We start from the raw sequence: 26,250 nt of genomic DNA on the forward strand, positions 1-26,250 counted from the left end.
ATCAGACATTTTGTTCCCAACTCTTGAGACCTGCAGTGGGTACTCCGGTAGGGCCGGGTAATAGGGGATCGGGTACCCGGGTAGTAAATCTGGACTCGTCCCAGCCCTGGTCAAAAGCACTGTATACTATATACTTATAAAGGATGAAAATATAATATTTTAATGAAACAGTGAAAAACGCCTAATGAAGTTTCACAAACGATAATCCTTCACAATTCATTCAGCCCAGGATAAGCACGGCGACAGCTGTTCGCCTGTAATGCATGGCGCTGTACACGAACAGCTGATCTTAGTAGTGGCCGAGCGAGTGCGCTAGTGCTATGATTCACAGGGCGGTCCTTCTGCGACGATACAAGCTTCGCGAGCGACGAGTGTAGTTCCACGAGCCAGTGTCGGACAGTTATACTGGTTGGTGATAAGCATATCAACTATACACGACCACAGTGCCGCGTTGTTGTTTAACTTACCGCGACAGCTTGTCCCCAGCTCAGGACCTAACTACACATGAGAGCATTGTCGGAAACTGCAGCACTGAATTATGAGGAACGGATATGGTTCGCAACGAATTCTTGGAGAGGATACCCCAAACAGGAATTTTATTCACCTGGAGAGCCTACAGATTAATGGGGTACCGGGAGATGGTGGCAACGAAAACGCACCCCTCTTACCCCCTAGACGCTGGTACAAACGACTCTTTTCCTCTCTCTTCGGCACATTTGATGATCACTACGATGCTACATACAACGTGTTTGGGTTCCGACGCAACCTGGATACGCTGGCTGGGGTGTTCGCTCCAGTGGCACTGGGCCAGTTTGCAAATAACTTGTTCCTGCGAACAGGTAAATATATAGCCCGAATATGCAGGACTGCTACTCCTCTAATCTATACAAGTCATCCTTCCAGTTTGAATCGTAAGAGTAATTGTCATTGTGCGCTATCTGTTAATGTATTGGAATGTAAACCAATTATTTACAATTGCAGTATATATAATTATATGGATATGTCATAGGGAAATGCCAAATAGAGGTCTGACATTTCGGCCTATCACTGAGTGAAATACTGTCAATTAGAAGTCTATAAGTAGACCCTGCACATTCGTCCTCCAGGCATGACGTGCACATGATTCGTGTCTATACCTAAACCATGCAGGCTTGTAGGAAGGAATTTCAATGGGGTGGGGTGGGATAAGGTGGGGGTTTAATCCTGAGCCCAATGTTTCACACGGTATAACAAGTTATTTGTATTTTGAACCCCCCCCCCCCCCCCCCCCCATTTCTTCGGGCCTGTATACAATTATGTTTGAAGAAAATAATCAGTCACCGGAACGTGTTGATCTTCGCGGTGAGACAGAGAACAATTGTGGATGTATGACTAGACTCTTTATGAAGGTTAAACATAAAGCATCTATTCATATTTCTCCCAAGCCGTTTATACAAGCGCACCAACGTTTTCTCGTATCAGTCTTGGGTCTGATCGGACGCGTCGCGTTCAGGCGCTTGTTGCTGCCTGATGTTAACTACAGTTGAACGTCGTTATGTCTGAGATGTATATTACACATGTGTTTCCGGGCTTCACATACAGATGGTTCATATGTGATTAGTTAAAAAGAAATAAAACTTTTCCAGGAAGGTAAAGTTCCCGGTATATCGAACTGATTAGAGATACGGTACAATAATCGTTCATGCACTGTCGACCACAACATAGCCAAGAGACTTTTACGTTACAAACATAGCCAAGTCACTTCGAAAATTGTGTGAATTCACACAAAGAAAATGTAACAGATATATATGTTCTCTTGCGAATGTGTTGAATCAAACATTATCATAAAAGTACCTCTTGAAAGGACGATCGTTAATTCTATGTATTGGCCATTTTGCCTGGTACATTGTGAAATCTATACACCGCGATTCTGACGGGTAACGGGTGCTAGTTGGATATTTGTATGTACCAGCTCTATCACGATGAGGGGCGCTGGGGTAGCCCAGTGGTTAAAGCGTTGGCTCGTCACGCCGAAGACCAGGGTTCGATTCCCCACATGGGTGCATGTACCATTTCAAGTGTCCCCCGCCGTGATATTGCTGGAATATGACAAAAAGCGGCGTAAAACAATACTCACTCTGTCACGATGCTGACCAGAAGACCGTCCTTAATCTATAATATGCCAATATGTGCGTTGTGTGTTTTATAGAACCTCTTCGATATCCTGAAAGAGTTCTCTATAAAAGTCCATATTGATAGGTGTCCACTGTACTGAGGAGATTATGTCCTCTATGTGAAGGTGTCCTGATTGAAGACGGTTGGACTACGGAGGTTCGGCTTTTTATAATGCTATAATTGACAATTGTGTGACTGAATGAACTTATTTGTTGACCCTGGTCGATTCCCAACATGGGTACAATGTGTGGAGCCAATTTCTGGTGTCCCCAAGCCTTGATATTGCTGGAATTGCTAAAAGCGGCGTAAAACCATACTCACTCACTCGCTCATTGTACATTGTACATACATATGGAACTACATATCGTGGTAGGATGTGGCGATCGTTGATAATAAATAACCGATCTCTCCATGCCATAGACACGTATAGGTTCCATGATTAAACAAGCATGATCGTAGTTCCAGCAAAAGATTTGTTGAACAATACAAATGTATGTATAAAATCCCGTCTACGCAGCATAAATCTTCAATACATAGTTAATGGTCGAAGATCCAGTGACGCAAAGATCGCCATTAGCCAGCAACGTGAATTTGAAATCGAATAATAACGCATCTTTATGGATGAAATATATTCTCTCAGTAATAATCGATACCCAAACTTGACAGTTGCACCTGTCGTTGGATGGATCTTATTCATTTAAATATACATATCGTTCTATCGGATATTCATTGTATAAGCATCAATAATATAAGTCAGTTTCTCACGTTCTCGTTAGTTTTCCTAAACCAGCTATATTGATATATATAAATAGTAGTAATTAAATAAGTGGAGTAAGATTGAACACAGTTTTAATTGGCTAGCGCTTTCAACTCGTACCACGTACGAGTCTCATCAGGCCATAGCTGAATAACGGACATGAAGTAGTAACATATAGTTACGTGACATTTAGGAGAACTATGACGTCACAATACCAAGGTGACAATGGACAAATAACTTACGCCTTTACATTTGACTTAGGCGTGTATTTATGAATGAAATGTACAGCATCACATATTTACGGCATCTGTTAGTCTATTACCCCGCTCACATGCACAACATTTACTAACGTAAGTAATTTTTCACCTGTGTAACTATACATACGTGAAAATCAACTTAGGTGTGTAAATACAGTATGTAAACAGGTTGTTTGTCAATCCAAGTTGAATGAGAAGAGAGTTACTTCACCGAAAATGTCGCGTGCAGCAACACGTGTTTGATTTAATTTGTACACAAAGAGTTGACTCCTTGAAACCAAAAGAAAACACCGTCCATTCAACTCTGTATATACGCATAAAAGTTGGCAACTGTTGACAATTTGTTTGGTGAGTGCAAAAGAACAGATTAATTAGATCATCCTCTTACGTTAACATAAACGTTCACATTGCAATATATACACACAGTGCAAATTTACATTTACATTTGCACCTGCTCCAGACATGATGCAAATTTGCTCCTGGTGTAAATATACACACATGAGTAAACGCGTTCACATGACAAGTATACTCAGGGATGTATATCTTCACACGTATGCACACATACACAAATATGTATAGAGGCGCATGTGAACGGGGTAAACGATTTTGTTACACACAGAGTTTGGAAAAACCGAGTTCATAAAAATCGTATGTTTACTGGTGCTAATATCACTTCACATGCACTAGTGTATCGTTAACGTCACCGAGCGACATTGTTCACGTCATTTCAATCTTACTGTGACGTAAGGTTGACACACTAAAAACGACGGGTGTTCTGGCGTGCCCAAGGGACGCAACTCTGCACAACGAATCGCGGCGCCTTAGACGACTGGGCCCCCCGTACCCTCTTAATCACTGGAGGATACGAATGAGGCGTTATAGCCAGACCGCGGTTTAACATGTCAGGGTCGAGGTATTTATATAGTTACGAACGCGGTATTGTCGGTTCGTGATGTCACGTTGCCCCAAGCAACGATGTAACAGAAAAAAACATGAGAAAAAGTTTTGGATTATTAATTCCAAATAAACTGCCGGACAAAAGAAAACGTACGCCCATTTTTTTTTAAATGAACAAACAAGAAATGTTTTTTTTCAATCGTGATGTATTTGAAACGGGTATCATAGTTGTGTTTTGGACCTTGCGTTTGCAGTGTAACGGCGACTGTTTACAGCCTGTAACGTGTTAACATTTGTAAGTTTTTGGTCATATCCAATTTTTAAGTGTATACTTTCTTTTGTCCTACGCTGTAGTCCATTTTACGTAAATTAACAAATCACGACCAAACAATAAATCCACAAGGCCATAGACTCCGACCTCTCACAAGCACGACAGCTGACAGACGAAGCAGGCCTGGGGTTCTTGACACGACTAAGGGACGCAACTCTGTACCCTATCAAACCATATCAGTTGAGGGTATGTTATTTAATATATAAAACATAACAACTGTAATGGCACAATCGTCAACGACATGGGCCAAAGCAGCGTCTCCGTGGACGAAGCATCAGAAATCAGACATGTGCTAGCTTCAACGTGTTGAAAGTAATAACGTTAAGGAGAGAAATCGATAGATTAATTAAGGGTTTGCTGAAGATTGTCAAAACCTTTTAACTTAAATTTTGTAAGTATATATCGGCGACCCAACATAGCCAATATGACATAATTTATTTCAGATATTTTGATATTATTATTATTATTATGACACATTTTATTGATTATACTATGGCTAAGTAGCTGAGCCGTAGATAAACTGTGTGCCTAACAACCAGTGTAAACGTTAGAAGAAATTCTTGCTTACAAACTCTATATTCATAAGTTGAAAGTCCCTTGACAATCATTCTATGACATTCATGTTTTTGTGAATTGATGAAAGTTATTAATGTATTCGGCAAACACATCACATTTATGATAAAGTTAAATAAAAAAATGGAATAATGTATGTAGATTATTCAATTATTAACGATATGTGCATTAGTCACGAGAGGATAGGAGTGAGGCGTTTTAGCGAGACAGCGGTTTAACGTGTCATGGTCGTGGTATTTAATTGTCGGTAGATGAAGCTTATGTTCCTGGATATTTAAAAAAATACATTAATTAGAAGTTCAAATTATATAGCCAATATGGCCAGTATTAAATCATTTACAAGATACTTTGATAAAGAAAAAAATACAAATTGTAAGCCTTGTACCTTTAAAAACGTGATTACATAGGGATCTATGGGATACATCGCGTACCTAACAACCGGAGTAAATGACGTTTGAAGAAATCTTGCTGAGAACTTGAAAGTACCTTGATATAAATCATGAATGACTGTGGGCTTTGATAGCAAGTACTTTAGAAAGTCTCTCTCTCTCTCTCTCTCTCTCTCTCTCTCTCTCTCTCTCTCTCTCTCTGATGTAAAGAAGATGATGGACTAACGTGGACTTTATTATTGATTCGGGATCATCTCATCAAATAATAAGGTATGTTAAACGTTAATACAAGAGAATATCAAGTCTCGATTATCCGCCGAATTAGATCCCATTTGGCGTCAAGGGCAAAGTAGCTGTGAAAGTTAGTATTTATTGGCAAATTGCAAATATTTACTCATAGCATTAACTGGTGGTTTAGCCGAATACAGATTAATCAGCTTTTTTAATCAATATCAATACCTTACGTTAAACACACCTGCCATGGAGTCGTACGTTCAGACTCCATACATACATACATACGTATGTTTTAACCGTATATTTACATCACGCGTGCAATTACATCCTTATATGGTGATTGGATTGTCTGCACTGAGAAATTTGAGGCGATCCCTCAGTGTTTCCAGAACAGCAATTTACACCGTCAATCAGCTGTCACCTGTCACTGCACCCAAGCCGCCTTGGCGACGCAATCATGTCGATTTCGGGAAGGTTTAACCGTAATCTCCACGTGAAAACAGTGCGTGCAAACTGGGTTGCCGCCCCAGTCGGGCGTTAACATTATACACAACATTTGAACATTCACTTTCCTGATAACAGAAATGTTAAACGTTACTTTTAGAAATATTTGACCTAAGAATATGTACACCTTGGTCACCATTTTAGTCTATAGCTTCGTGGTTTACAGATTTTGCATGTGTCAAATATGTAATAACTAGACGTTATAGAAATCAGACATTGTATACAGCTTGATCTTTCTTTCTTTGTAACCTGTTTCACTGTAGAGTCATATATTTGTTTGAAAATGTGGAGACATACTTGTAAATTAGAGTGTTGGAACGTATGGCCTTAACATTACTCTTCAGGCAAACCATATCATAATGATAATGATCATTCATAAATGATTGATGGGGAGGTCAGTTAAACCCTAACAGTAAATTATCCGTTATACCCAATGTAGGAATCATTACCGAGACTAATGTTTAACCTATGTTTCACCTTATAAGTTACCGAGTGTGTTGACAGTTTAGACTTTTGTACCAGGTGAGCTACGGTTCCATTGCGGTAGCTTTCCAAGCCTCCACTAGCCTGTCTGGCATGACACTGATACTGAGAGATCCAATGACTTGCGGCATCCGATAACAGATCTATGTATTAGTGTGCCTGATGTTGTCTGCCGTTACGTGTGGACATGCATTGATGTAGATCTATAGGTTTCACAGCTGCCCACGCCACCATTGGTCACACAGTTTATCCTCCACTATATATTCCCTTCAATTTTATCAGATATACATAATCTACCTTTCATCAAACATTGAACATACCTGAAAAAAACATCGTCATCGGTGAACTATCACTGCTTCAACTATGAAAGATCATATCAAGTCTTTAGTGGCGTTTAGAAATCATACACATAAGAGGGAGAATTTATGGAGCTCAATCGAAGTAAGCATATACGATGTGTTCCTCATAAAAAGAAGTTGGCATCCATAAATTCTCTCTGTTATGTCAAGATCATGTTGGTGTTTCGTTCAAAATACTCAACTTTTAGGATTATAAATATTAATCCTTCAGTGAGTGAAATTAATACATGTAAATGAGTGTGCAGTAACCGGAGTCACTCGGGCAGACACGTGTATATGACGACACGCTGTGGTGCGTTAATCAGCTTTATAACATCAACAGCTGCTCTGGGGCAAATGTGGATAACTCTACACGGTACATGGATGATGATTCATACATTAATATAATGCTTTGCAAGTATACATTTTACGTTTTCAAAGTCAGGTCTTAAATATTCTGCTATCAACTTTTTCCCGGGAGTATGTGGTAAAAATATAATCAATATTGATACAATACAAAATAACATTTTGTTAATTGTTCTTTAGTTTTAGTAAATATTAAATATATGTTATGATATGTTTACGGCATGTTAGAGTAAAGGTTTAATTTAATTGATTTAATTATTCTTTATATATATATATGTGTATCCGTGGTGTTATTTGCCACTTGTAAACCAATTCCATATCTGCACAAAATAAGGTGACTCATGGCAATAAGTGATGTTTAGTTCATAGTTGGGGACATGCATGACATTGCCGTATGTATCCAACACTTTGACATACTTGTCATGGTGCAACTGATAAACATGACATGTTTTTTTCATGAGTCAGGTAGCTTAAATGCATGTGCTCATTTATCATATATGTATGTATATATGTATATATGTATATGCTTGTGGTATAGATGTAATAAGCCAATCCGAAAAGCTTGGTCTTATGATCCGATAAATATGCAAATGAGGAACTACTTTCAAGCTCCATAAACCAGCCTTCTTTCTCAATAAACTATAGACTGACGTCCCCAATATGCTCAGAGGGGGTTTCAAATGTGTTGCCGAAACATAGCGACAAACATGACTGCAGGTCATTGGGCACTATATGGGCTGTTCACTCAAAAAATGTATTCATGCGCAATTTCTAAACTTTTTTCATTCAGTAGAATTACGTCTTAAACAACCTTTATTGTCATTTTATGACATCATATGGTTATGAGATTATTACCATCCAGTGTTTCCGTATCGTAAATATATATTAGGAATACAAAACTATGTATTAATTATGTTACAGTTATAATTCCAAATGTATGATATTTACGACACGGAAACAATCATTATTTCTTTCTAACAGGCAGTCTTTTATTTTAGCTATTTGACTAGCATGCAGATGTACTACATGGCATGAACGTAGAATAAGTAATGTCATGTCAGTACACAGTAGCATGCATGCCATGTCAGTATACAATATAGCATGACATTGCAGTAAATAAAGGATGACAAGTCAGCATGCATGACATGTCAGTGTGTTATAATGTCGTGACTTGTAAAAACACATTCATGTCATGATACCAAGGTAAGACAACTTCAATACCGAGTTGTTAACAGGGGGTGCTGCTCCAGCCTGGTTATCTCCCTTTAGCAGACCAGGTGAATGAGTGGTCACAGGTCACCATTTTAAAAAGCATGACGTGTTTCGTACAGGTGAGATGTGACTTAGTTTGTATACAGTAAAGAAAGGATAGAGAAGGTCCGATACGTCTATGTAACAACCTGTAGCAAGGGAAACACGGTCGACGTCGTATGGAATTGCGTAAAAATGAGGTGAATAACACCGCCCCTTAATGCCGCACCCCAGGCAGGGTAACAACAAGTACCATCTTTTAACGCTCTTGGTATGACGCTGCGGGGTCGAACCCAGGACCTTCCGCTCTCCGGGCAGACGGAGACACAGAGACCACGGAGGCGGTCTCCGTAAATATTAGTACAGACTGAGCGCTGTATGGTGCAGTCAGATCAAAGAGGTATATGCATGTCGTGCTCACAGTATCAACGTCATGAGATTGTGAACTGCAGTCTCCCTAGTCACCGTCCATAGTCACCGATCCGTGTAATGAACACAATTCCGAATGTAAATTATACACCTGACATATATACTTTATGCTCATATTATCATTATTTTCCATAAATACATCTATCATGTATAAATCAATATATAAACATCAAATTATCTGTACCAGGTGATATATATACTATTCAAAACACGTTAAAGAACACTCACAATTGAAAGGTTGTGTTGCAATACCGAAAAGCTATGACAGATAACTGTAGTCATATGAAAACATCGGGTGCTCTTTAACTTCTTTTGAGTAGTATACATCCTAGCAATCAGCCTGCAGCGTGTTACGGTCGTACAGGTATGGAGAGTCTATAAACATACCTGTGAATAACTGACATTTATCAAGGTATTTCATATGGGCCATGGCCATTCGTCATAAAGGTTGTCAGTATACATGTGTTTTCTAACTGCGTTGCTACATTATTCAATGTTAGGGATTACGTTCTCGAAACCCTTGTCTACTGATCATTTTGAACCAGACCAAACAATGAAGTGATTGATATTATGAGCAAAAGATTCAGGCGATCGGGGTACGATAACACCCACTCAACCTCATTAGCACTATTGGCATATTTAATTGTCGTGTTTAAGGTGACCAAATGATCCATGAACAGGATTAAAACCGGTTACAGGTTCCGTTCCAGGGTAGTGAATTTTTTGGAATTGCCCTTGCAAAAATGGCCAAAATGTGGTCAAAATATTAATATGTCGTGTGAATTTCATAACCGCGTGCGCTTGGGGCATCTTAGTTGATCCACCAAGATCAGGACGACCTAATTGAGACAACTGTAAAGGAAAGTGTTGATAAAAGCACGTGATATATTTATGAATGATTGACGACTCCACGTCACACAGCCAATACGGAAGGCATCTCTCATGAAACAGTTGAGAACATTCTGAGGAAAGAACTGATTATGACAAAGGTTTCAGCAAGATGGCTTCCAAGACTTCTGACTCCTTCTCGCTCCTGGTTCATCATCTATTGTAAGAATTTACGTCCTTTTGAAGCGAACCGAGCTAATTTAGATCATTGATTTGTTACCATGGATAAGTCTTGGTTTTACTAAAATCACACAGAGTGATGGAAACACAGTGGAAACATCTAACGTCTTCTCCGAAGAAGAATGAAAAGTCAGTTCCATCAGCTGGCAGGGTGATGGCTCCGGCAGTCGTCACGTAACTGGTAAGCCGGGATAAGTTGAGTTGTGACCTGACAATTAACCCCGTATGACTATATATAAGGTCCTCCCACTGGCGTGTACCATTGTGAAGAAAGGGGCAGCGAGTGGTCCGCGACAAGTAGTACAATGGATAAGTGTGTGTCCTGTCTCGGCTGAGGTGAGTTGAACAACATATAATAGTACGTGCTGATGTCAGGAATCCGATGACTGTGAAAATGGCGACAACAAATTTGCATGGATAACATCAATGACAATGAAGATAATTCATTTGCTGTAAAAATGGAATACCTTTTTTCTTCCCAGAGAGCAACAATGAATAGTCATGTCATTCATCAAAATGATTGTGAAGGTAGATACCAATCTTCCCGAGGCAAGAGAGTTAACTGACTTTAAAAGTCCAGTACAGGACTTTTATAGTCAGTTAACTCCCTTGCCTCGGGAAGATAGTAGAGACCTTAACATAGTGATAGTTGACTCAATGACATACGCCTTAATTAATCCCATGTGATTGTTTATGGGGTTTCAGCATACTGTAAATGTAGTATTGCTGGCTGGATTTATATTGAGATAACTGGATAATCATAGCACTAGTCTTCCCATCCCGACTTCGACAATGATGTTTTCCCTTTCTCTTCCAATCTTTCATCCCGGATGCCAGGAGCCATCTTCAACACATCGGACATGCTTCCAACAGTCTGACCTTTCCTTGCCACCGATTGCAGACATTCGTTCTTCACGTGCAGCTTGAATCTATGTTTTTTGTGAACTGCAAGTTCTGTTTGGCAACAAAAATCACCACATTAGCGCAAATCAACTCAGTTGGGTTTAACTCGGCATAGCAAGGAGGCAGGACAGTATTTCCATGTTGTTTTAGCATGGTATCTTCTCGGTACACGGGACCAGATTTGTAAGACTTTGCAAGAAACGGCAATTCTGCTGTGAGCATCTTGTCGTCAAATGGAATATCCTGCCTTTGCAATCATGCTTTTATTTCATCTTTTCTGTGAGCGGTTGTTAGACAGTTATCCACACGATGCCACGATATAGCGTGTTGTCTATAACCATGACGCATTTGGGTGTATATTTGGGGATCGGTTTTTCCTGTAACCATTTGAAGAAGTTATCCAAATTCATCTTGTCATGATAATCACCTGTTTTTAGTTTTTCATCAAATATACACCGTATATATGGTCAAAACCGTTCTCGGACCCTGCATGTCCTATGATCAGCATAATTTCGACCCCGGACGGGGGTTGAACCCCACCTATAGCCAGCCATATCAGCCTCTACCTTTGTGGGTAGTGTGGCACACATACAACCACGTGCACGTTTCATCAATAAAGATGATTGGCCGGTTATCATCTCTGTATTTTTTATTGCACGTAAGTACTGCATGCGCTTTGCAACAATATCTTTCCGTTCCAGTAACACCTTGCGATTTGATTGCGTTTTACACCATCTAAATCCCATACGGTCTAGAGATAACCGTAAGCTTTCTCAAGAATCCTCACAATACAGATCAGTTTTGATCATGTCAAAGATATTGTCTAGAGTTGGCAGTTGTTTTCGCACTACATATGAATTGTGTACGAATTGGCGAACAGCGCACTGGTCGAAGTGGTCAAGTTGGGATTTGATCACTGGACGATTCTGCGACTTGGTTGGGCGAAAGAACTACTCTCGATATTTTCTGCTCTGATGCGCTTTAGCGTAGATCTACAGACAGACCAGTCGCAATGCTAGAATTTGACATTGCTTGAGAATTATTTGTACATTCTCCATGTAATTTATGACATCAGAGGCCGACTCTCGAGTCTGAGAATGTATGATTTGGCCATGCTTACCTAGCTTTGACATGTTTATTTGTTTGTGATTAACTTCTATCAAAAGACTTTTAGAGGAATCTGGTGTCGACTTGTCACACCGATCTCTTTATAATCTCAGGAGCATCACGTGTGGACGTGTGTCCACGGGAGCGTTGTAAATTTCACCGTCATGACCTGCACGTGCATATCACGCGTACACCCTCCCATACCTGTAACAAACCAACTTCTCTGCACCGCCGAATTGTCTCAAACGCGTTTTGTGAGTTGGTTCAACTTATCCTGGATTACAAGTAATGGATGAATATAGCTTGACGCAGTAAACCGATACCTTTTCTGCTGTAGGGGACTGTTTACACTACCAGGGGCAATCATTATCTACCAATGGGACCCAGGCACCCCAGCATTGTCGGTGTAAGTGTGGGGACCTCGGAGGAGATATGCTGAAAAATGATTAGCAACCAACTCCATTAACGCTCTTCATCATCGTTTGGCTCAGAACTTTTCATCCACCCCTCGTAATCCTTTGTGTGAAGTTTTGCGTGAAACTACAAACTGCAGCTAAATAGATTTAGCAGCTATCAGTATACATTCTGCTTGTACAGCGGCCATATATCGCTAATAGAACTGGTATGTGGAACTCCAGCAATCACATTGTTTTGTAAACAAATGCACGTGGCTCAAATCCTTTTGCGCCCCTCACTGCGCACAAATGTGACGTCATGTCATGTGCTTTCCGGTTCAGCTGACTGGAGTGACTGCAGTGAATCACGGTGAACTACATATATTGCTATCGGATTCACTGATCAGGTGTTAGACCAATGAATAGGTCATGTGCTCCTTTTAACGTCAACGCAATGGAGGATGACAAGGACCCAATATTGTCCAACTCGACGGGTAATGTCAGCTATGGCGCTTCAGCAAACGAAACGCCTTCCGAAACGTCTGACAGCGTAGGTGAAGTTGAAAATTTTGAGACTAGGCCTCAATTAAGATCTCCGTTCTACTGGTCCCTGTCGCGTAGCTTGAGTAATGCCGGTGCCACCTATATCCACAGTGGATCAACGAAGGAGAGGAGGGCGGCGGGTAGTGCCAGACGAACACTGGGGACGTTTGCTGGAGTGTTTTGTCCCATCGCCCTGTCCATGTTCAGCACACTATTGTTCTTAAGAGGAGGTACGTACACCTGCAGTGCTGTCAACCTGTAGTCCTGTACTGTACTAGCTGCAGTACTCATCACATTAGTCATGGATGAATGAACGGCGATGCAGTAAATCGATACTTTTGCCTTTAAAAGGCGATATATTTAGCATGTTTAGAAATAATTAACATAATACTATATACTAAGTATTATCATTGCATACAGAGATTCATTTTGGTAGCATCATTACAGTATTGTTTTAATAGTTAACATGATTGTGTTACCCATGTGCTGAATGTAACTGATAAGGATATGACAAATTCTAAAGCTATTCTTTCCCAAATGAATTTGTTTTTTAGTTTTAATCAACATTTGCAATATTATTGGAGCCATGATCTCTGATGATTATTATCCTAATGAAAATTGATGCATAAACACCCTTAGACACCCATCACACCTGCTATATTTTATGAACAATGACAAATATTCAATGTTCACACTCAAACACCTGATGAAATTATGTACATTCAGCAGAAATCGTGGTCAGAATTCTATAAAATCACAAGGCTTAAAAATGTATCTATTCAAGTATTTAGGAAAAACAACAATTGCTTCCTGGTGCATGAACTAGTCCTAAGTCTTAAGCAAATAGATTGTCTGTGCCAGCATTTGATTACTCTCTCACATGTTGTTAAATGCTGGAACAGAACACACCTGAAGTTCATATTGCTACATGTTAAGCAATAGTGGTTGCAGTGCATACACGAGCATGAAGTTCTTTTTGTTGTCATGTTTGCACCGTTGAATTTTACTTCCTTTACATTTGTTGAAGCAGCAAGGACAAAGGGTAGCTACCATATGAATTAATTATTAGATTTTCACCCCTGCCTGCCTCAACACCCTGCCATCTGATATTGTTTTCCCCAAATACAAACCTTTTTCTTGTTTCATTGCTTTCTCCAATGATACATTCTTGCTTCACCAGTCATGTTCATGTGAATCACATCCGTCGACAGTTGATGTGTATACTCAGATACCTTGAATAAGTAGTATCACATAGAATAACATGTCTTCACCTCCCCATGCTCACAATTATGTAAACATGGATGACAATCTAGCCATTAATTTATTGTGGCTTGATGCTGATGACTCTATTTTCTTAGGCCCAGTGTCACAGATACATAACAGGCACTACTCATGTTAATGATGTTAATATCTCAGTCAATACAAATTACCAAATGATGCATATATTTTTTGTGGCAGTACCTTTGTCATGTTTATTTCTGATAGTGTTCTGCGATTAGGTCTATGTCTCACACATTTAACACACAGCATGTTTAACACACAGCCTGTTTAACACACAGCCAACTTATATATTGTTCAGCAGCTATCCAATGATTTGCCAGAGAAAACATAATTCATAAAGCAGATTGGAATCATTCTAAAATAGATTGCCAGCATTATTCACTTCAGAACGTGTCCATGAGGACAACACACAAAATTCCTCAATGGCTCGAAAAATAAATATCCCCGTGCAAAATAATATCTCAAAACTAAGATATTGGAGATATTAAGCAATTGAAGATCAATTTTCCCAGACTAATCTTATCTTAGGAAAAAGAGGAAAGTTTTGACTAAAGTTTAATTATGACAGTTTGACATTGATCAAGGCAGGTGTTGACTGTTGGGTAGTTGTAATCTGAAACTAGAGGACGTTAGGGTTGGAAGGGAATACTCAAACAAACTTGTTCTTTAAGTTAAAAGCAAACTGGAATATTTTCTTCATCCTAACTATACCTAGTCTGGGACTGATTGCAGGATAGTATAAACGTTGATACTATTGATGCATTTTGACAAGATTCAATCAATTTATAGGCAGGTGATAAGTAAACACTCATCGGTATGCATAATATATATATATATATATATATATATATATATATATATATATATATATATATATATATATATATATATATATATACTGTATTATACAGGTGTAGGTTTTAAGTCAAACGTCAGTGTGAAGTAGGCCTACACGATGAAGGTGGCTACATGCATAACTTGGTTGAACAGATTGCCCTATGTTTCACTATACAGGTGTAGGTTTTAAGTCAAACGTCAGTGTGAAGTAGGCCTACACGATGAAGGTGGCTACATGCATAACTTGGTTGAACAGATTGCCCTATGTTTCACTATACAGGTGTAGGTTTTAAGTCAAACGTCAGTGTGAAGTAGGCCTACACGATGAAGGTGGCTACATGCATAACTTGGTTGAACAGATTGCCCTATGTTTCACTATACAGGTGTAGGTTTTAAGTCAAACGTCAGTGTGAAGTAGGCCTACACGATGACGGTGGCTACATGCATAACTTGGTTGAACAGATTGCCCTATGTTTCACTATACAAGTGTAGGTTTTAAGTCAAACGTCAGTGTGAAGTAGGCCTACACGATGAAGGTGGCTACATGCATAACTTGGTTGAACAGATTGCCCTATGTTTCACTATACAGGTGTAGGTTTTAAGTCAAACGTCAGTGTGAAGTAGGCCTACACGATGAAGGTGGCTACATGCATAACTTGGTTGAACAGATTGCCCTATGTTTCACTATACAGGTCTAGGTTTTAAGTCAAACGTCAGTGTGAAGTAAGCCTACACGATGACGGTGGCTACATTCACAACTATGTTTCCCTGACCATGTTGGCAAGGGCTCCAGTACTGGCTTGGGTCATTTCACTGTCAGCAAACTCAAGTCTGATATTGAGGACAGGAGAGGTAGCTAATTCGCAAACTTCTTTGATTTCAATACAAGTTGTGAAATGAAAGAAACAAGTCTCTTTAGTTTAGTGAAACAATCTACGCATCAAGTGAGGGCATAGAATATGGACAGTATTTCTTCTTATCTGTAATTTTGTTGCACATGTATTCTGTCAATTATCCAATCACATACAAGCTTCTGTAAACAGGCACATCCTCGTAAAACTGCTGCAAATTTTTTTTCATTGATTAATATTTCAAATGAATGTCTCGCTATATGGCTGAAATAATGCTGATGCGACGTTAAGTTTTGACTCACTCACTCAAATGAATGCCCAATATAGTTTAATGTTCGTCAATGTCATTGCCTTGTACAACATATATCTAGGTCAACATATCCCAGAATGTTACGATAATGGAAATCTAACACACAAGTTTTAAGTTATATATTTCTTGCTTTTAATAGTTTTATTCGCTAATAGAAGCAAGCTACATAAGTCTACACATTGAACACTTATTAACAAAGATAACTATGTTATCAAAACGTTCTCGTTATCGGGTACTTGAAGCAGGAGTGGAATTTCACACCACGGGTACTCAAGAAAAAAACCTGAAGCTCTAAATATTGACTGGTATTTCTTGCTTAAGATGTGTCTTATGCATGTCTAGTGTCTATGTCTTTGGTGTTATGATTGAGGATTAGGAAAAAGTAGATAATCAAGTGGCATTTGACACAGGCTACAGGGTGCAGTAGTGATCATGGTCATAGGATGGATGCATGATCACAACTAATGATGTCCTTGAGAAGTAAGCTAGCTTTCATGTTATCTGTATGTCACATGGTACAGGCATTCATATCTTGATAATGTGAGAAAGGAACTATTTGATGAGTGTTGTTTGTATAGAAACAAGTGGAAAAGTTGTCTTTTTCTCACAGTGATTACCTTTGCCACAGATGGTATTGGTACACTAGAACTACATTCCTGAGATTTACAGATAGATGATACAGAAATTACACTATGTAAATCATTCTAATCATGTGCTAGTTGGGGGTAGAAAGAACAAGCTATGCTAGGCAGGAGGTGAAGGAAGGAATGCTGGAGGCTGAGGGAGGAATGCTGGGGGAGGAATGACAAGGTAGTTAGGCTGGAGGCTGAGGGAGGAATGCTGGGGAAGTTAGGCTGGAGGCTGAGGGAGGAATGACAAGGTAGTTAGGCTGGAGGCTGAGGGAGGAATGCTGGGGGAGTTAGGCTGGAGGCTGAGGGAGGAATGCTGGAGGTGTTTGGCTGGAGGCTGAGGGAGGAATGCTGGAGGGTGAGGGAGGAATGCTGGAGGCTGAGGGAGGAATGACAAGGTAGTTAGGCTGGAGGCTGAGGGAGGAATGCTGGGGGAGTTAGACTGGAGGCTGAGGGAGGAATGCTGGAGGAGTTAGGCTGGAGGCTGAGGCAGGAATGACTAGGTAGTTAGGCTGGAGGCTGAGGGAGGAATGCTGGAGGAGTTTGGCTGGAGGCTGAGGGAGGAATGCTGGAGGGTGAGGGAGGAATGCTTGAGGGTGAGGGAGGAATGCTGGGGGAGGAATGACAAGGTAGTTAGGCTGGAGGCTGAGGGAGGAATGCTGGGGGAGTTAGGCTGGAGGCTGAAGGAGGAATGCTGGGGGAGTTAAGCTGGAGGCTGAGGGAGGAATGCTGGGGGAGTTAGGCTGGAGCCTGAGGGAGGAATGCTGGGGGAGTAAGGCTGGAGGCTGAGAGAGGAAGGTTGGGGGAGTAAGGCTAGAGGCTGAGGGAGGAATGCTGGAGGCTGAGGGAGGAATGCTGGGGGAGTTAGGCTGGAGGCTGAAGGAGGAATGCTGGGGGAGTTAGGCTGGAGGCTGAGGGAGGAATGCTGGAGGAGTTAGGCTGGAGGCTGAGGGAGGAATGCTGGAGGAGTTAGGCTGGAGGCTGAGGGAGGAATGACTAGGTAGTTAGGCTGGAGGCTGAGGGAGGAATGCTGGAGGAGTTTGGCTGGAGGCTGAGGGAGGAATGCGGGAGGGTGAGGGAGGAATGCTGGGGGAGGAATGACAAGGTAGTTAGGCTGGAGGCTGAGGGAGGAATGCTGGGGGAGTTAGGCTGGAGGAGTTAGGCTGGAGGCTGAAGGAGGAATGCTGGGGGAGTTAGGCTGGAGGCTGAGGGAGGAATGCTGGAGGAGTTAGGCTGGAGGCTGAGGGAGGAATGCTGGAGGAGTTAGGCTGGAGGCTGAGGGAGGAATGACAAGGTAGTTAGGCTGGAGGCTGAGGGAGGAATGCTGGGGGAGTTAGACTGGAGGCTGAGGGAGGAATGCTGGAGGAGTTAGGCTGGAGGCTGAGGGAGGAATGACTAGGTAGTTAGGCTGGAGGCTGAGGGAGGAATGCTGGAGGAGTTTGGCTGGAGGCTGAGGGAGGAATGCTGGAGGGTGAGGGAGGAATGCTGGGGGAGGAATGACAAGGTAGTTAGTCTGGAGGCTGAGGGAGGAATGCTGGGGGAGTTAGGCTGGAGGCTGAGGGAGGAATGCTGGGGGAGTTAGGCTGGAGGCTGAGGGAGGAATGACAAGGTAGTTAGGCTGGAGGCTGAAGGAGGAATGCTGGAGGAGTTAGGCTGGAGGCTGAGGGAGGAATGCTGGGGGAGTAAGGCTGGAGCCTGAGGGAGGAATGCTGGGGGAGTAAGGCTGGAGGCTGAGGGAGGAAGGTTGGGGGAGTAAGGCTGGAGGCTGAGGGAGGAATGCTGGAGGCTGAGGGAGGAATGTTGGGGGAGTTAGGCTGGAGGCTGAAGGAGGAATGTTGGGGGAGTTAGGCTGGAGGCTGAGGGAGGAATGCTGGGGGAGTTAGGCTGGAGGCTGAGGGAGGAATGCTGGGGGAGTTAGGCTGGAGGCTGAGAGAGGAATGCTGGGGGAGTTAGGCTGGAGGCTGAGAGAGGAATGCTGGGGGAGTTAGGCTGGAGCCTGAGGGAGGAATGCTGGGGGAGTAAGGCTGGAGGCTGAGGGAGGAAGGTTGGGGGAGTAAGGCTGGAGGCTGAGAGAGGAATGCTGGGGGAGTTAGGCTGGAGGCTGAGAGAGGAATGCTGGGGGAGTTAGGCTGGAGGCTGAGAGAGGAATGCTGGGGGAGTTAGGCTGGAGGCTGAGGGAGGAATGCTGGGGGAGTAAGGCTGGAGGCTGAGGGAGGAAGGTTGGGGGAGTAATGCTGGAGGCTGAGGGAGGAATGCTGGAGGCTGAGGGAGGAATGCTGGAGGCTGAGGGAGGAATGCTGGGGGAGTTAGGCTGGAGGCTGAGGGAGGAATGCTTAGGGAGTTAGGCTGGAGGCTGAAGGAGGAATGCTGGGGGAGTTAGGCTGGAGGCTGAGGGAGGAATGCTGGGGGAGTTAGGCTGGGGAGTTAGGCTGGAGGCTGAGGGAGGAATGACAAGGTAGTTAGGCTGGAGGCTGAGGGAGGAATGCTGGGGGAGTTAGGCTGGGGGAGTTAGGCTGGAGGCTGAGGGAGGAATGCTGGGGGAGTTATGGAGATTGAGGGTGGAATGAGGTGTCAGTGAGGAGACTCATTCATCAACATAAAAATTGTTCTACTGGTCCTTTGTAATTAAGTAGGGTAGCAAAAGAATATTGATACAATTCTTAGTTTTTATATTATGATGTAACAATTTCTCCATTTTACAGGAAATTATCATGATAAAGTATTTGTATATATCTTGCATATATGTTTAACTGGAACAAGTACATCTGAAATTATATTCATTTAGAAGATCATTTCATGTTGTTATCCCCCATTCAGTAACTACCAGGGGGAAGCAGGCCCAGGATGGTTAGGGTTATCATAATTTCCTGTTCAACAAGCCGGCATTGTTCTACATTATGTACATAAAACTGGTCTTTATAAAACATCGTTATACCCAGTGAGTTTCAACATGGTTTATATTCAGATCTAAGGCATCTTGTCATCTTATCCAACAAGATCAAGTTAACATCCAGTAAGACTACTGACAGATACAGTGACCGTGCTATTCTTATGTAAACAGGTGGTATACAGTGTCACCCCAGATAAAGGTGACTATCATAGGTTGATGACACTGGTACATGACTAAACACTGTAGCCATTGTGCAGACCGAGAGGTCACATCGCTTGGTCTTGTTGAGTCAACAACATGTGCATTTGGTCATGACTGTCATGTGATGTGAAAGATTTGGGAAACAAATATACCTTCCATATTGTAAACACTTTAAGTTTGAACCTGTTAATTGGTTGTAGTGATTACCATGATTGCAGAAGAAGCAGTACATAAGTTCTTACGGTATTTATTTATCTTCCAAGTGTGTCGATATAACGCAGGGATAGAAACTACATGTAATAGTTTTTGTCCTCTAGTCCTTATAATGATAACATATAGCAAAACCCTAAAAAATGGCAAATTTCTACGAGTCCTTATGATACATTAACTATTGGGTATTTTGGCTAGGACAAGTGCCAATTTCTAACACTGTAACTTGTTGCATTTAGCAGGCTATAATAAGATGGCAGGAAAATGATTATTTGTACAAACATGCTGCATTTGCTTGTTCAAAGCATGATAAACAGATGATGGAGATGCAATGCAGCTATGACCTATCAGTGAACCAAACCAATGAAGAAAGCATTTATTGTAGGGTGACTACATTGTGGCCTGAAATAAAGTGATTACATGGGGAGTTGTTGAAAGTGACTCGCGAGCATGTGGACTGTGCACTCAGTATGCTGCTTTGTAACCCACATTTCAATAGTTCTTGAGAAATCCAATTCCACCTTGGTTTCTATATATATATATGTGTAATCATTGATATACAGTAAACTAGGTTTATAACAAACTCAAAGGGACCACTAATCATTGCTAATGTTAGTTTGTTATAATGGTAGTTTATGAGCATATATACAGCAAATGGCTGGGACCAAAACACAGTTTGTTATATCCATCAGTTCGTTTGAGTGTGTTCGTTATAATCATAGTTTACTGTATATGCAGTGTAATGTGTCAGTGTTTGTAGCATTGGAGGTAGCATGTTAAGATCCAGACACAATTCAATGAGAATGTTCAGTACACATATGTTATTGAAAGTATATGAGCTGCTCCTCAAGCCTCTTTGGTGATGTGTTCTGTTGTGTATGTTAAATATCTAATTCCTTTGGGACTTGAAAATATCTTTAAATAAAAACATCACAATCCCCAAGTTTTTATGTGTCATGTGAGTCAATACCACAACAGCCAGATGGGAAGCGGTGGAAACATGTCTATATCACATATGGCAGATTTCATCCGATGAATCACAGTCTGACTCACAAATACATGACTTTCTTGAATGTGTGCAGTATGCTGGGTGTTATGTTTTAGTGTGTACAATATTTTCCTTTGAATTATAACAGTTTCTATCTCACATCTGTGAGTATATTTCAATTTCCGTTTATTTACCATGTTTACAGGTAGCTTTCCATGGTTATTTGTATGTAATTACAGAACCAGGGCATGCTAGGTAGGCCTGACTATTAGAAATGGCATAAGACATGGAGTCAGCGATCATGGAACAATATAATTTCAATTTGACAGATGGCTTGTTTAAGTAGTGGGAATTTTGAGCGATAGAAATACCAATACTTACAGTATTGATTTAATAAACAATGCACAGCTAGCAAAAATTGTAATTGAAATTCTGAGGTCCACATGTCTTTCCATCATACTTTCTGTATATCATTGGGTAAACTGTCAGGAGCTATGGTGACGCAGCCATTGTGATGTTCATTGGCCAGATCATATGTACCGGTAGTTATCTAATCACATACAGTATTGCATTGATTTGTTGTTTTGCTTCGTCCACCAATTTTGTGTATTTGACTTATGGACTTTTGACATGGACTTATGGACTTTTGACATGGGCATTTCTTGGGTCCAGCTTTTTGTGTCACAGTCACTGGTTAGAACTATGCAATACTTGTCACAGATGTCAAGGATGTTTAACCTTGCTGTTCATGGTGTTGGTTAGGAGTGTTACTATCGGTATTGATTTAACTAATGGTTGTCCTTGTAGTTGTAGCACCTTTGACAATGCATCAGGAAGTCAATAGTTCAGATAGCCAAAACAAAAGTTAATGTATAACTTTGTATCAGTCTGCCTAACATCATGGCTACAGCAGCACACAAAAACTTGGCATTCTTGGAAAAAGTGGATATATTGGGTTTTCGCATCTCGTCAAATGAAGCAGAGAATTTGGCATTGTGGGAAGATAAGGATACTCATATACTATCACAATAGTATCTAGGACAAGTTAAAGTCTTGTCTACCATTTGTATTTTGAGTTCAAGGTTGATGGTACTTTTATTAATGCTAAACAAATTCCAAATTTGATTTCTTAACTAAGATAAGTGCCCTTGGCATGTTGGCAGGCAAAGTGGAAAATATTGTGATACTTTTCAAAATTGGATTTTTTTATATTATTATTATTTATTTTTTTAAATCTGAGGAATTGGGAAATTTGTAAGTCAATTTGGGAAGTCTTACCACATTTGCTGCAGACGTGGTGCCGAAATTGGACCTCTGGGCAGGTCTAGATAAATCCCTGAGTTGCTGTTGTACCCCAGCATGACTACTATGTGTACATAGAGGTTGTCATGCGAGTGATACACAAACGTGGTAACCTCTTTATCATATAATGTCATTCTTATTTTTTGTTGTAAAACAAACTGTCCTCATGTCTTACAAACGGTAATAAACATTGTAAGTTGTCCTGAAATGTGCACATGAATATGTATTATGTCAGAAGGTCCATGATTAGTCAGTCGGACAGTGACAACAATCAATATAGTCCCAACTGAAACCTGTTTTTAGACAGTGGCATAACTCACGAAATGCAGTCAGACGTGCACACATCGACAAAATGAAACGAGGTAACAATTCGGACATATTTTGGCCAAATCCCAGTGTCCATTGGGGAAAAGACCCCAACCCGCAGAGATCTACAAGCACAGATATGGAAACTGATCCAGCTAGGTTAGCTAGTGTCCTCGCCAAATTGTTTCACAATTGTCACAGTTGGGGACATTTTTATCCGATTTCCTTTATACTCCCGAGGAACCTACTCATTACAAATAACATGATAAAGTGTTGTTGTTCAATGTGTTTATGTTGGTATTAACTGTTTCAGGTTTTGTGGTTGGACAAGCAGGCATCCTTGAGACAATTGCCCAATTGATACTGGCCTACATGATCCTGGTGCTGACCGTGCTGTCTATATGTGCTATCTCCACCAATGGTGCAGTGGAAGGGGGAGGAGCTTATTGTATCCTTTCTACTCATTGGTCAATTTGTTGTCCAGTTGGAATTAAGTATGATTGGTCAATTAAATTCAGTTAACATTTATAGTTAGATTGTTGGTAGCTGGCAATTTGTATGAGAAAGAAAATATATCTGGCGTTGATAGAAAGCATTTGATATGCATGGTACATGTATATAGGATTATCATCAGTCCGTTTTGTTTCAAAACATTGACTTAAACTTTTGTTAAATTTTGTAAATGAGAATCAGTTTAAGAGGAAACGTGTGTCGAAGTTTGTGAAAAATAATGCTCCACTGTTATCAATATACACCTGTATATTTCATACAAGAACTAAGTTTGATTTTGTGCTATAGCACTGAATTGTATGAAGTGATCAGGAAAGCTTAGAAGTGAGAAAATTTAGAATGTACATGATCAAAATGGAAGGTTTCTCAGTACTAATTTAGTTATTTTATAGATTATTTTGGATTTTGATGTTAAGACCCCAGTGGTGATTCCAGATTAGACTAGGTCACCAGCAACATATGCTTGTCGTACATGTGATTAGTGGATTGAGTGGTTGGACTCGATTGCATGTCCTCATACTCCAATGGTGCAGATTGTTATCCAGAATAATTATATCAATCCATGGTTTGTCTGGTCCAGACTCCATTGCTTTGTGACTGCTGTCGTACAGGTGTACTATTGGTGACTGTAGCACCTCAGAACCTGAGTCGGGTGTACATGTGTGATATTGTTTCTGTTAAAGCCTTGACCCTGTTCCAGACATGATAAGTCGAGCCCTGGGCCCCGAGTTTGGGGGTAGTATTGGATTTCTGTTCTTTGTAGCCAATGTGATGGCATGTGCTCTCTACATCAGTGGTTTTGTGGAAGGAATACTCCAGAACTTTGGCCCAGGAGGTAAGTTCATGTCTTGATCCGAAACTGAGACTACTCAGGTGCAAGCATCCTTCCTCGTTAGTTTTTAAACCCTGGATGCCACAGGGACATATATGTCTCTCCTCAACACCCACTTTGAAGACGAATAACATTCAAAATACACCCACTATTTTGAATTCTGCGATATCATCCGCTGTCTTTCAGGCAAAGCAAAAATACTGAAAATGAGCTGAAACTTAAATAAATTGTAAATCTTGCCATTTTTTACATATTACTAAATCACCATTCACAGCGTTATTTCATGTATGTCTTGAAATCTAAATATTGAAAAATATACTCTGAGAATTAATTATGAAAATAGCATGTAAGTGATCATGGGTGTCTGTTTCTTCTCTTATATAATCCTAGAATGGTAAGAATGTTTTTGGAAAATATGCAAACACAAATGCTGGAGTGAACTTTCCACCATATTGGATACTGTTTACATAATCACGTTTCATGTATGCCGGTTATGAGATGCATATTACATTACATATATTTCACTCTCAACATTCATCAACATACATCCCCGAAGTCCTCATACATTCTAAAATCAAATGACAAATGGTCTTTGTCACTAATACAAATTGTCTAGGGGAAGTCAAGTGACATGAAGGCGTGAAAATCAAGGCTGTGCCCTGGAAAACTGTACTTGTTTTGAAATGTAAGCAAAGCAAAATTGAGATTTTACACGGACGCAATTCTAGTACAATGTTCAGTTTTCCAAATCTATATGTATATATATATCTATGTGTGTATCCAGGGGTTAACCATGTTAATGATTTGATGGTCACACCAGGAAGTTGTGGACAAGGTTTGAATGTACAGGATGTAGGTAAGGCTCAAGTGAAACTTGTGTCATCTGTACCAGAAATAATGTAATGACAGGATTATCAGTGCTTCTGTTGCATCTGAATTATTTTCATAATTTGCTGTGGCAGAAAAGGTACCGCTTTGTAAGAATTCACTGAAGGATTTTAATGAAATGTTCTCACCTCATTTATTTTAATTATTGAAGACTGTAATTTGGCAATGTAATTTTTGTCAATTGAAAGGAGCCTTTTGTTTGGTTGACAGGGTCAATTTCAGCAATAACAGTACAATTTACAGTGTTTCCGTCCTCCGGTATTTATCGTTTATTGACCGCTAAATAAAGTATGCCTCAGACTGGTAAAATTGAGGGTCCGTTAGTAATTTCCTTTGAAAAGTGCATATCAGATCCTGTGAATAGCTGTAAACATTAAACCATTCTTTCAAAAGCTGGCATGCCAATTTTCTATATTCTGAAAATAGCGCATAATATCAGCCAATACTAAAATAAATGATACTTGATAGTGACTGCGATAGCGACGTTTTGATTTGAACTTCTTGTGTGACCTTTGTTTCTTCAACATACACCACAAACTTCATATGCGCTGTCGTAAAGAAGGGAGATTTTCCAAATGCATACTTGACATAATATCAAAATGACGGGTCATAAGACATTACCTGTGTTTGGTTGACAAGATAATAACGTCACAGAGATAATCAGTGGTGACAGCATGGACAGTGCAAACCAAGATTTGGGTAGTTTCAAAACTGCTGTGACTGGGCTTGGTACTGCAGGTTTAGTACACCCCCAGACTTCACTATTTTAGCAGCCCTAGCCCTCACTGTTCCAGTCAGCTGTGTATCAGCTGAATGTGGCTTTAACCTTCAGAACAGTCCGTATTCGTGGTGCTTGTCAAAACCGCCTCAATCAAAGACTATCTGAACAATATGATGATATTAAATATGCAGGTTAATGAGCCCAACTCTAATACCCTTGTTGTTGCATGTCAACTCTTCCAAACGAAATGTCTGAATCAATGTTTTTGTATCATTTTTAATATTCCTGCATACCCTATTTTAGAACAGTGGACACTCAATTGCTGTGTTCATACTGGTAGATGATGTTTTCAACAGTAGAATTCACATATATTCCGCTAGAAAACAAATCCTTCATAAAAGGCGTGATCTCCATTGCCTCGTCTGTACTGCACTTCCACTGCACTTGAATGACGTCACCTGTTTTGGGACACCTGATCATGCTGATTGGTTTGGTACTTTCGTTGGTTTCCATGA

At 40.6% G+C, this 26,250-nt stretch overlaps 1 protein-coding gene across 2 annotated transcripts in view; it reads left to right on the plus strand.

Annotated features, from left to right (window-relative positions):
• Positions 1 to 285: 285 nt before the first annotated feature.
• The window catches only part of LOC124110770 (solute carrier family 12 member 9-like), a 37,404-nt gene continuing 11,439 nt past the window's right edge, over positions 286 to 26,250 (plus strand). The window contains exons 1-3 of one of the 2 annotated variants that reach the window (XM_046470166.2): positions 286 to 839; positions 23,098 to 23,232; positions 23,995 to 24,129. In XM_046470166.2, the coding sequence (XP_046326122.1) occupies positions 539 to 839; positions 23,098 to 23,232; positions 23,995 to 24,129 (571 nt within the window). In that variant the 5' untranslated portion in view covers positions 286 to 538. Of the gene's footprint in view, positions 840 to 12,748; positions 13,210 to 23,097; positions 23,233 to 23,994; positions 24,130 to 26,250 lie in introns of those variants that run through there. The other variant, XM_046470164.2, reaches the window with a different exon arrangement.

The sequence above is a fragment of the Haliotis rufescens genome, unplaced genomic scaffold (genome assembly GCF_023055435.1).
Source record: "Haliotis rufescens isolate VD_foot unplaced genomic scaffold, xgHalRufe1.0.p SCAF_13, whole genome shotgun sequence".
In the NCBI taxonomy this organism is placed as follows: Eukaryota; Metazoa; Mollusca; class Gastropoda; order Lepetellida; family Haliotidae; genus Haliotis; species Haliotis rufescens.